The sequence below is a fragment of the Danio rerio genome, chromosome 19, assembly GCF_052040795.2.
Source record: "Danio rerio strain M-AB ecotype USA chromosome 19, GRCz13ab, whole genome shotgun sequence".
In the NCBI taxonomy this organism is placed as follows: Eukaryota; Metazoa; Chordata; class Actinopteri; order Cypriniformes; family Danionidae; genus Danio; species Danio rerio.
In genome coordinates, this window is record NC_141039.2 from 2,771,778 (window position 1) to 2,785,000 (window position 13,223).

General features: G+C 30.9%; 1 protein-coding gene across 2 annotated transcripts in view; it reads left to right on the forward strand.

Moving 5' to 3' along the window:
- itgb8 (integrin, beta 8) overlaps positions 1-13,223 on the forward strand; it is a 39,439-nt gene that overhangs the window by 13,587 nt on the left and 12,629 nt on the right. For both annotated transcript variants that reach the window (XM_087295180.2, XM_087295181.2), the window contains exons 6-9: positions 7,414-7,572; positions 9,039-9,134; positions 10,996-11,085; positions 13,135-13,223. The exon at positions 13,135-13,223 is cut by the window's right edge and continues 58 nt beyond it. In XM_087295180.2, coding sequence (XP_087151306.2) covers positions 7,414-7,572; positions 9,039-9,134; positions 10,996-11,085; positions 13,135-13,223 — 434 coding nt within the window. The remainder of the gene's footprint in view (positions 1-7,413; positions 7,573-9,038; positions 9,135-10,995; positions 11,086-13,134) is intronic.

The window sequence follows — 13,223 nt, forward strand, 5'->3', positions numbered from 1 at the left end:
GTCTGAGATACTGTAACAGGACACGAATTTCATTACAACTACAAAAATGGGCAATTAAAAAACTACAAACATGGCGGATGGACTGTTATAGGCTTTGGTAAAGGGATTTAAATAATTTATAGTTTATATCTAAACTTATGAAATATGTTTCGTTATCTGTGTTTATTTGCTTTTGGAAGCAACATTGTTAACTTTTATGAAGGTATGTTTGGCCATTAACTTTTGAATGGATATTGAAGGGTATAAAATAGTTAAAAACAATATACAAATACAATGTAATTTTTTGCATAAAATAAGAAAATATTCTGTTTCTAAAATGTTTATATTCATTTTTAGACACAATACCAAACTTTGGAAGTGTTTAGAAATCAATCAAAGGTATTTGGTGGAATAACGCTGATTTAATTTAATTTAATTTAATTTAATTTAATTTAATTTAATTTAATTTAATTTAATTTAATTTAATTTAATTTAATTAAAAAAATTTTTATTTAATTTAATTTAATTTTGTTTTTTATTTTAATTGTTGTTTTATTAATTTAATTCTATTTCTTTAATTGAATTAAATTAATTTAATTTAATCTTTATTTAATTGAATTAAATTTTCATATTTTTAAACATTTTTACATTTAATTTAATAAAATTTTATTTTTTAATTTAAATTTTTAAAAATTTTTATGTAATTGTTTTGATTTTGTTAAATTAAATTTAACTTAATTTTATATTATTTTAAATTTTATTTAATTGTATTTTATTATAAATCTTAAATATATATGTTATTATTATTATTTTATTTATTTTTTTATTTAATTTAATCTTTTTATTTATTTATTTATTTATATTTAATACATTTTTAATTTGCAATTATTTTTATTTTATTTATTTATTTATTTAATTTTAATTTATTAATTTTAATTTATTTGCAATTTTTTTTTATTTAACTTAATTAAAAAAAAATTATTGACCAAGTGCCTTTTTTTTAAATACTTGAAAGAAATGTTATTTGGTTCATTGTTATGTTATTTAATTATTTAATGTTATTTTTTATTTTTAAATAATTAAATAATTAAGATGAAATGAATGTCAAAGTTTTTACTTAAACTTCAACTCATACCTAATAAACTCCATAAAGCCTGACAAAATGAATTTTAAAGTGGTATGTTAATTTCTATGTATATGTATTTACTATCATTATTTATGATCATGTTTTGTTGTTGCAGAGCAGAAATGGTAAGTCAGCACTCTGCATGGTTTGAGCAGTGATTCAGCAGTGTGTGTAGTGGAAACAGTGTGTGGCGTGACATGAACATGCTGATGTTGTTAGTATTTGTTCAGATTCCTCACTGATGATTTGAGCAAAGCAGTCTCTGCCCTCTGTGTTTGTGCATATATGGAGAGTGGGAAAACCTTTAAATCTGTGTGTGTTAGCATGACTGTTCCTGTGTCATCGGGACGGGTTTTCTCTGGTGGTCTCAGCGGAGCCTGCATGTCTCAGGTTTTCTCTGGGAACGGGAACAATGCCTGAAGAGGCGATGAGTGTGTCCTAATTCATTTTTGTAAGCAAGTACATACTTCTAAGTGTGTGACATAACAGTAGGCAAGCTTTAGCACAAAAATACTGCATCGGGTCTGTTGCTTAGTTACAGGGCCTGTCAATCATCATGTCACATCCTCCACATTTGTTTTAAAATACATTTTGCAGTGTGTTATAGGGAATATTTGACTATGCATGTATGTGAGCTTCAGATTTTTTCCAGAAGTAACGTCCAAATTAACGTTAGCATCTGTTAGCTTTAACTGATTAATTATAGGTGCTATGGTTACACAACAGGTAAGGTAATTAGTCTGCTGTGGTAATTCTTTCTATGGTAACTCAATATCTAAAGTGATTAATTTTGTTGTGGTAATTTTATAGTTGCTATGGTAACAGAACAACTATAGTAATTCGTCTGTTGTGGCAATTCTATCGGTGCTATGGTAACAACAACTATAGTAACTAATCTCTTGTTGTGATTCTATAGTTGCTATGGTAGCATAACAGCTATATAATAATTATTATGTTGTTGTTATTCTATAGTTGCTAAGGTAACAGAACAACTATAGTCATTTAATTTGTTGTGGTAATTCTATAGTTGCTATGGTAACACAACAGCTATAGTAATTAATCTGTTTTGGTAGTTCTATAGTTGCTATGGTAACACAACATCTATAGTAATGAATCTGTTGTCATAATTTTATAGTTGCTATGGTAACAACAACTATTGTAACCAATCTCTTGTTGTAATTCTGTAGTTGCTATGGTAACACAACAGCTGTAGTAATTAATCTGTTGTGGTAATTCTATAGTTGCTATGGTAACAACAACTATAGTAACGAATCTCTTGTAGTAATTCCGTACTTGCTATGGTAACATAACAGCTGTAGTAATTAATCTGTTGTGGTAAATTCTATAGTTGCCATGGTAACAACAACTATAGTAACTAATCTCTTGTTGTAATTATATAGTTGCTATGGTAACACAACAACTATAGCAGTTTATCTGGTGTGGTACTTCTATTGTTGCTATGGTAACAAAACAGCTATAGTAATGAATCTGTTGTCGTAATTGTATAGTTGCTATGGTAACAACAACTATTGTAACTAATCTCTTGTTGTAATTCTGTAGTTGCTATAGTAACACAACAGCTATAGTAATTAATCTGCTGCGGTAATTCTATAGTTGCTATGGTAACAACAAGTATTGGAACTAATCTCTTGTTGTTATTCTATAGTTGCTATGTAACACAACAACTATAGTAATTTATCTGTTGTGGTAATTCTATAGTTGCTATGGTAACATAACAGCTGTAGTAATTAATCTGTTGTGGTAATTCTATAGCTGCCATGGTAACAACAACTATTGTAACTAATCTCTAGTTGTAATTCTGTAGTTGCTATAGTAACACAACAGCTATAGTAATTAATCTGCTGCGGTAATTCTATCGTTGCTATGGTAACAACAAGTATTGGAACTAATCTCTTGTTGTTATTTTGTAGTTGCTATGGTAACACAACAGCTACATAGTAATTTATCTGTTGTGGTTATTCTATAGTTGCTATAGTAACAACAACCATGTTGTTGGGAATAACTGGCACATTTTTAGATTCTCTCCTATTTCAAGAATACCCCAAAGCCATTTGCCATTTTCGAACACACTGCAACAAATGTGTATTTGATTAGAACTACAAATTTAGGTAGAAAAACTACAAACATGGCAGATGTGTAGGAATGAGGGTTAAAGGGATAAGATATAAAATATTTATTCAAGTGATTCCAATTTTTTATGTGCCTTTTGTTGTTGTTGTTGTTGTTGTTGTTGTTGTTGTTGTTGTTGTTGTTGTTGTTGTTGTTGTTGTTATTGTTGTTGTTGTTGTTGTTGTTGTTGTTTTAATAACTAAGAAAAATATATTATGGAAATTAGTGACTACCTATTTCCAACATTCTCCAAATATATTATTTTGAGTTTAAAACAAGAAGGAAACTAAAAAAATTCAAAGTAACTAAAGGGTGAGTAAACGATGCCAGACTTGTTTTTATTTTTGGGTGAACTTTCTCTTTAATCTAATAATTTTAGATGTTTAAATGATAATTAATTCACATGTAACCTTGATTTTTGAATGCATAATTAATGCCGACTCATTCTCTGCATGATGACATTAATTCTGAGGGAATTGGGGAGGACGTGACTAGATGATTCACAGGCACGTAACCAAGCAACAGAACACTATTCTGTTACATACTCAAAAGTAAATACTTTTTTCACTAATAGCAATTACATAGGGTGCTACACTTTCAGGGTGCAGTATAAATAAATGAATTGGGACACAGCATTGAAAGCAACACACAGTCACTGATTAGATGATAAAGATCTATTTTATGATGACTGAAATCGCTAAATGCAGAATGTTACGTTTTCACACACATGCACAAACTGCGTGTATTCTGTCTGCGCTGCATGAGCTTGATTTGTGGCGCCACCTGTTGGAGTGTTTTGATGGTCATGTTTCAAAGGTCATAACCTGAGCATGAGCTTATCGACAGTTAGATTTTTGCTCCTTTTGTTACACAGATTTCTCTCTACACACATCAACCTGCTTTCTGTGCATATAACATCCCATAACGCAATTCACAAGCTTAAACATATGGAAAACACTTTTGTAAATCACAAAAATATGGAAGCATTTTTTACAGTGTAGTATTGAGGACACTAGTTTGTAAACTGGCACACAGGCAGCATCAAAAAGAAAGTGAAGCGCTGAATCAGCCTGATGATGTCATCGCCGCTTCAGGAGGCTTCACATCAACAAAGCCTTTTTATTGCGTCCGGCTGCTGCTGGGATTTTTCCCTGTGAGTTACAGTGTGAGCTGATAAACTGTAGCCGGAGCCGTGGGCCAGTGAACAGCCTTGAATGAGTTTCAGTCTCCAGCGTGTCTCTCGGCAGCCTCCCTGAAGCAGAAACTGAAAGAAGCTTGATGTTTGCGTTGGCTTTCTCTCGCGCTCTGACCTTCGCTCTTATGGCCCTCAGGTGGAATATTCCTTCTGCTTGAACTTTTCTCTCCTTGTGTCGCTTCGCTTGAGTTACGCAGGTGCTTCCCATATGAAAAAACACTGTAGTCATTTAAAGTGAATACTGTGGTCTTTTGAACCATACTATAGTGAAATACATGACTTAATCTGTTGAAGTTATTCTTTAGTTGCTATGGTAACACATCAACTTTCGTAATTAATCACTTGTGGAAATTCTATAGTTGCTATGGCAACACAACAACTATACTAATTTATCTGTTGTGCTAATTCTATAGTTGCTATGGCAACACAACTACTATACTAATTTATCTGTTGTGGTAATTCTATAGTTGCTATGGCAACACAACTACTATACTAATTTATCTGATGTGGTAATTCTATAGTTGCTATGGCAACACAACTACTATACTAATTTATCTGTTGTGGAAATTCTATAGTTGCTATGGCAACACAACAACTATACTAGTTTATCTGTTGTGCTAATTCTATAGTTGCTATGGCAACACAACTACTATACTAATTCATCTGATGTGGTAATTCTATAGTTGCTATGGCAACACAACAACTATACTAATTTATCAGTTGTGGTAATTCTGTAGTTGCTAGGGCAACACAACTACTATACTAATTTATCTGATGTGGTAATTCTACAGTTGCTATGGCAACACAACAACTATACTAATTTATCTGTTATGGTTATTCTGTAGTTGCTATGGCAACACAACTATACTAATTCATCTGTTGTGGAAATTCTATAGTTGCTATGGCAACACAACAACTGTACTAATTTATCTGTTGTGGTAATTCTGTAGTTGCTAGGGCAAAACAACTACTATACTAATTTATCTGATGTGGTAATTCTATAGTTGCTATGGCAACACAACAACTGTACTAATTTATCTGTTGTGGTTATTTTGTAGTTGCTATGGCAACACAACAGCTATACTAATTCATCTGTTGTGGTAATTCTATAGTTGCTATGGCAACACAACAACTGTACTAAGTTATCTGTTGTGGTAATTCTATAGTTGCTATGGCAACACAACAACTATACTAAGTTATCTGTTGTTGTAATTCTGTAGTTGCTATGGCAACACAACAACTATACTAATTTATCTGTTGTTGTAATTCTGTAGTTACTATGGCAACACAACAACTATAGTAATTCATCTGTTGTGGTTATTCTGTAATTGCTTTGGTAACACAACAACAATCATAATATAAACAAATGCCCTAATCCTATAGATTTCTACAACTATAGTGTAAATTATACTACAATACACCACAGTTTACTGTAGTAAATCTAAATTATTTTACAGTCTCCTGTAGAATTACCAACGTGTTGTAAATGCTATGTGTATTATACCTTTTGAAGCAAGGTTAATAAACACTGTAGTGTTTACTGTATACAACTATAGTAATTTATAGTATGTGGGTTGCTGTTCTGTACCTCAGGGCTGTGAGTTTTTAAAAATAGTTCCTGTTGGCATCTGCTCAGGATTTGTGGTTAAACATTAGTCATTCTGGCAGTGAAACGCTGGACTGATGCAGTTTGTCTTGAATTAGTAAGACAGGGTCAGGTCCAAAAAACTCCCCTCAAGTCTTTTACGACTGATGTTATGAGAAGTTATTTGTTTGCTTGTTTGTTTATATTATATTATTTATTAAATTTTTTGTTTGTTTGTTTGTTTGTTTGTTTATATTATATTATATTATATTATATTATATTATATTATATTATATTATATTATATTATATTATATTATATTATATTATATTATATTATATTATATTATATTATATTATATTATTTGTTTGGTTGTTTATTTTTATTGTTTATCTATCTATCTATCTATCTATCTATCTATCTATCTATCTATCTATCTATCTATCTATCTATCTATCTATCTATCTATCTATCTATCTATCTATCTATCTATCTATCTATCTATCATCCATCCATCCATCCATCCATCCATCCATCCTAATTATTTATTTATTTTTATTATTTATTATGATTTATTTTTATGATTTATTTTTATTATTAATTTATTAATTTATCTATTTTTATCATTTATTTATTTTTATATAATTTTTTTATATGATTTTAAATGTATTTTTATAGTTTGTTTATTCATGTATTTATTTTTATTATTTATTTAGTTAGTTATTTATCTATCTATTTATTTATTTTTATTATACATTTATTTATTTTTATTGTTTATTTATTTGTATTATTTATGTATTTTTATGATTTTATTTATTATTTATTTTTATCATTTATTTATTTATTTTCTGTTTATTTTTTATTATTTGTTTGTTTGTTTATTTATTTTTACACAGGAAATATGTGTTTACTTATCCTTTTTATTCGTTTGATTTATATGTAGTATATATTTAATTTATTTTATTAAATATCATTATTTGTTTGTTTTTAGCATTTATTTAGACATTTATTTCTTTTAAATTTTTATCTATCATCTATCTATCTATCTATCTATCTATCTATCTATCTATCTATCTATCTATCTATCTATCTATCTATCTATCTATCTATCTATCTATCTATCTATCTATCTATCTATCCGTCCTTCTATCTATCTATCTATCTATCTATCTATCTATCTATGGATGCATTATTGTTTTCAACTCTATAACTTGCATTTTTCAAAGCGAGTCATCAAAGTTATGAATCAGCACATATGATCTCCTTCTCCTCAGTTGAGTCCGTCAGTGCTCATCCCGCTGACCTGTGCAGTTGCTCTTGCATTAGTAACTCATTAGTGTTTATGATGTGATCCTGCTGAGCTGACTTTCCCTCCACACTCTTCTGTAATGTGTGCAGAAGGACATCGGCTGGCGTCCAGAAGCCAAGCATCTGCTACTGGTTATGACGGATCAGCCTTCACATCTGGCTCTGGACAGTAAACTGGCTGGTATCGTGGTTCCTCATGACGGCCGCTGCCACCTAGAGGACAACGTCTACTCTCAGACCAGCACTATGGTGAGAGGAGCAACACAATGACACTCAATTTGACACACACACTGATTCATAACACTCGACAACACACACACACACACACACACACAACTGTGTTAAACTTTTATAGTATCTATCTGTAAACAAGCCAAATACTAAAACAAACTAGCAAAAGCATAGGTGTAGGTTTGAAGACTGTAGTCGTTGATAACAAAAAGTACAGTGGTAGTATGGTGATATTCAAAAAAATATGTATTATTAATATTTAACTAAAGATAATAGTAATAATAATAATAATAATATATGTTATTATTACTATTATTATAATTATTATTGTTGTTGTTGTTGTTGTTGTTATTGTTATTATTACTATAAATATTAATTTAATTTAAATATTAAGTGTTGTTTTTATAATATTGTTTTATTTATATTTGTATTATTTTTTATTAGTTAGTATTAATTAAATTAATTTGTTTTATTATTTTAAAATAACAAATTGTATGTATCTATCAATCTAAATTCATCTTATTCATCATATTTATTTTATACTTTAGAGTACTTATTTCTTGTTAAATATTACATAGTTATATTTTAGTTCTTAATTTTAACCGTATTCATTATTACATTATATACTAAATATTATATACATTATTAAATACATTATTTTATTTTATTTTATTTTATTTTAATTATTGATCTTAATGCATCTTATTCATCATATTTATTTATTTATTGTTATTATTTTTCATTTATTCCAGGGATTATTTTATTTATGGATCTAAATGCATTTTATTCATCATATTTATTATTATTATTATTATTCATTTGTTCAAGATATTGTTTTATTTATTTATCTAAATGCCTCTTATTCATCATATTTATTTATTTATTATTATTATTATTACTATTCATTTATTCAAAGGATAATTTTATTTTATTTATTGATTTAAATTCGTCATAATTATTTGTTTATTTATTTAATACTATTATTATTTTTAGCACTCAATTAAAACCAAATATTTTTTTCATTGGATTCACTTTTATTTTATTTTATTTTATTTTATTTTATTTTATTTTATTTTATTTTATTTTATTTTATTTTAAATGGCTTTTAATTTCACTTAATAGCAAAATGCTTGTGCTGAATAAATATTATCCTATAATATCGACATGGTTCCTTAAAGTACAAAAACAACACAACACAACCATGCCTGAAAAGTATGTGAATATAGTTTTTGTTGAGATATACTATAATACTTAAAGATTAGCATTATAATGATGGTACTAATAAATGAAGCGTAGTGCAGACACTATCATTTAAGCACAACAGTCATATTTCTGGCCTGTTTGCAGCACATTGAGGGTTTATCCTGATGATTTATCAATGAAAACGTGACAGCAGAATCAGATGTATGAACATACACTCATATATGTGTTATAATGAGTGTTTGGTGTAACAGTTGTGTGTGCGCGTGTGTGTTGTTGTTCAGGAACACCCGACAGTCGCTCAGTTGGCGGAGAAGCTTCTGGAAAACAGTATTTACTCCATCTTCGCTGTGGATCATCTGCAATATCAGTGGTATGAGGTAATTTCTCTGGCTCTTTTTTTCTGCAGAATCAGGCAGTGATTTTTGGGGAACACAATGGTCATGAAGAAGCTGCTTTAAAGGGGGCCTATTATGCAAAAATCACTTTCACAAGGGGTTTAAACACAGTTGTGCATATAAAGTTAAGCAACAGTGTGTGAATATAAGCAGCCTCTAAGGGTAAACATTTATTAATTGTATTTTTTTATAATCACACTTGATCAAAACAGTCTGCAGAAACACTTGGATTGACATTCTCCCTTTGTATGATGTCATCAGAGGGGGAAAGCCCCGCCCACTAGTGAACATCTCTCTCTCTTTAGCATAGGACGTTAGTCCTGTTTAGAATCTTCCACTATGCTGCTCATTTGTAGCTCCGCCCTCTTCTGAAAAGAGCAAAATCTCATTTGCATTTAAAGCAACAGTCACCAAAACACCACAATTAGGATGAAAGCCTAAAAGGGTCAGTTTCAGAGAGTTTTAAAACATTATCTGAGTGGCATTTTGAACTGAAACTTTACACACACTCTAGGGACATCAGAGACTTATTTTACATCTGGTAAAAGGGGCGTAATAGGTCTCCTTTAAGAAATCTGTGCACAAGGAATTAAAGAAATATTTAGGAATGAATGTTACTCAAAGGGACAGTTCACCCAAAAATGAGCATTCATTTGTTTGCTCATCCTTCATTTGCTTCTTACCTTTATAAGTTTCTGTTTTCTGCTGAACACAAAATAAGAAATTTCAAAGAATGTTGGAAACCTGTAACCACTGACTTCCATAGTATTTTTTTGTCTTGTGGAAGTCAATGGTTACCGGTTTCCAACATTGTGTAAAATATCTTATTTTGTGTTTGATAGAATACAGAAACTCATAAAGCTTTAGAAACCACTTAGAGGTGAGTAGATAATGGGTAAATTTTTATTGATGAGGGAACTATCCCTTTAAATTTAACAGAGAAAATAACGTTAATGCATCGCCACATTAGTCAAACAGAAATTGCAAATATTTAAAGTGAATAAAACTGAAAAAAGGCTAAATTAGTGTATTTATATACAGTAGCAGATTTCATAAATAAGGGTGATTCAGAGTAAACTTCTAATGAAAAAAATAATTAAACATATAATTTAAAAACAAACAAGTTGAAGAGTAAAAAAAAGATTTATATCAGAACCAACATAACCTGATTGATTGATTGATTTATTAATTTATTATTATCCTGATTATTATTATCCTAATTATCCTATATATTATTATCCTAATTATCCTATTATCCTATTATCCTAAATTAATTATTAATTAATTTAATTTATTTATTTATTTATTTATTTATTTATTTATTTATTTATTTATTTATTTATTTATTTATTTATTTAGCATTTTAATTTTAATCTACTTTTGCCCAAATTAAACTACATTAAAATTTGAAATATTTTAACTGTATTTAAAAAAAGTTTGATATGTTTTATTTTATGTAGCAAAACTCTTTAATTTTGTACCTGCCCTGGAGTTAAACACTGACCAGCTAGTAAGTTTCTCAAGCAAATTACTTCAGCTGTGATTTTTAGACATTTTTGCTGCAAAGTGACCATTTGTAAAACATTATTGAGAAATCAGCTTTTATTAACAGTTTAAAAGAGTTTTTTATTTTATTTTCTGTTTTAATTTTTAATTTTAGTCATTTTTCGTGGTTTGCTCAAACATTCACTCATATATTTAACCACAATCCACTTCCTGACAGTGTTTACCACATCTGCTGTGTTACTGTAAACACGTTTCTCCTTGTTTTCACAAACTCAGTGATGAATCTGCGTGATTTTTCTGTGGAGCTGAACTCGTTGTCATGTTTTCTTGGGAACAGGATTTAGTGGATCTGATTCCTGGAAGTTACGTGGGTCGACTGTTTCCCAAAGCATCTAATCTGAAAGATCTAGTAGTGCAAGCCTACAAGGTAAACCACAACGCTTTCACTTTCACTGTAAGATAAGAAGTAAACATCTTATTCCCTACATTACTTCAAGGACGATCTGAACAGAAGTTCCCAAAAGTTTCATAACGCTCAGTTTCAGTAAGAGGAAAAACACTGGCTGTGATTCCAGCATGCGTTTACAGGAACACTCCACTTTTTAAAACATAAATAGGCTCTCATAAAGTTAAATAGTTGATTTTACAATTTTTTTAATCCATACAGCCAATCTCTGTGTCTGGCGGGAGCAGTTTTAGCTTAGCTTAGCAAAATGAATTGAATCAGATTAGACCATTAGCATCTAGCTAAAAAATGGCCAAAGAGTTTTGATAATTTAACTATTTAAAGCTTGATCATTTACTAAGACCAATAGTAAAAATAAAAGAAATTCAGCTAATGATGAAACTGTACTATCCAGGATAATAATCAAAGATGAGAATGAGTGTATACTGTAGTTCCTATAACCATATATCAGCCTAAAAAATAGCACCGTTTCATTTTCCATCTGTCTTAATACACGATGTAACTACAGAAGAGTCAAGCTTAAAATAGGAAAATTATCAACACTTTTTGGTCATTTATGAGCGAGATGCTAATGGTCCAATTCGATTCAATGAATTATGCTAAGCTAAGCTAAAAGTGCTTGCTCCAGACTCAAGGATCGGCTGAATGGATTTTAAAAAGTGTAAAACTCAACTGTTTAACTTTAGGAGAGCTGTAAAATGGAAATAAAGTGTAGAATTCCTTTAAAAATAAAAAAAGAATAATCTCTAGAATCTCTGTGATTCCAGCGTGTGTTTACAGGAACACTCCACTTATTTAAAATATAAATAGGCTCATTTCACAGCTTTCATTAAGCTAAATAGTTGACATTTTTTTAATCCATTCAGCCAACATCCAGGGCTGACGGGAGCACTTTTAGCTTAGCTTAGCATAATGAATTAAATCAGATTAGACCATTAGCATCCTGCTAAAAAAATGCCCAGAGTTTTGATGATTTAACAATTTAAAGCTTGACTCTTCTGTGGTTACATCGTGTACTAAGACCAATAGAAAACTTTAATTTAAATTTTCTAGGCTGATATAGGAACTATACTCTCATTCCAGCATAATAATTAAGGATGAGGATGATAATATAGTTCCTATTGCCATATATCAGCCTAGAAAATAGAAAGGTTTCATTTTCTTCTTCGTGCATACTTAGTACTCAGTGTGAAACTACATAAGAGTCAATTCATTCATTTTCTTGTCAGCTTGGTCCCTTTATTAATCCGAGGTCGCCACAGCAGAATGAACCGCCAACTTATCCAGCATGTTTTTACACAGCGCATGCCCTTCCAGCCGCAACCCATCTCTGGGAAACATGACATCCACACACACTCATTCACATACACACTCATACACTTTGGACTGTGGGAGAAACCAGAGCACCCAGAGGAAACCCACGCAAGTGCAGGGAGAACATGCAAACTCCACACAGAAACGCCAACTGATCCGAGGCTCAAACCAGCGACCCAGCGACCTATTTGCTGTGAGGCGACAGCACTACCTACTGCGCCACTGTGTCACCAAGAGTCAAGTTTGAAATAGTAAAAAAAGTACTTTGTGGTCATTTTTGAGTAAGATGCTAATGGTCTAATCCAATTCCATTCATTATGCTAAGCTAAGCTAAAAGTGTTCCTGCCCATCCCTGAGATGGGCTGAATGGATTCAAACATTATAAGATTCAACTGTTTGACTATAGTAAAGCTGTAAAATAAGCCTATTTCCAAAAACAAGTGTGGTGCTCCTTTAAGACCAGGAATAATCTCTGCTCAGGCACAACAATGTATTGTCCTCCCTGAAATCCACTGATACCACTGAACAGTAGCCTGCTTTATAAATGCCTCTGACAGCCTGCACCAAAAATGCTGCGGCAAAGAGCTGCTATTTTTAGCTGTTCCCCCCTGAACCTGCTTATACAAGAGGCTGCAGGTCAGACAATGGGCTCTTTCTGCTGTGCTCTGCTCATGCGTATGTGTGTGTGTCCTGCAGAAGCTGCTGTCGGATGTGGAGGTGCAGATGGAGCTGCAGGACCCCCAGCACGCTGAGCGTTTCTGGGTGAACGTCAGCGCGATCTGCCC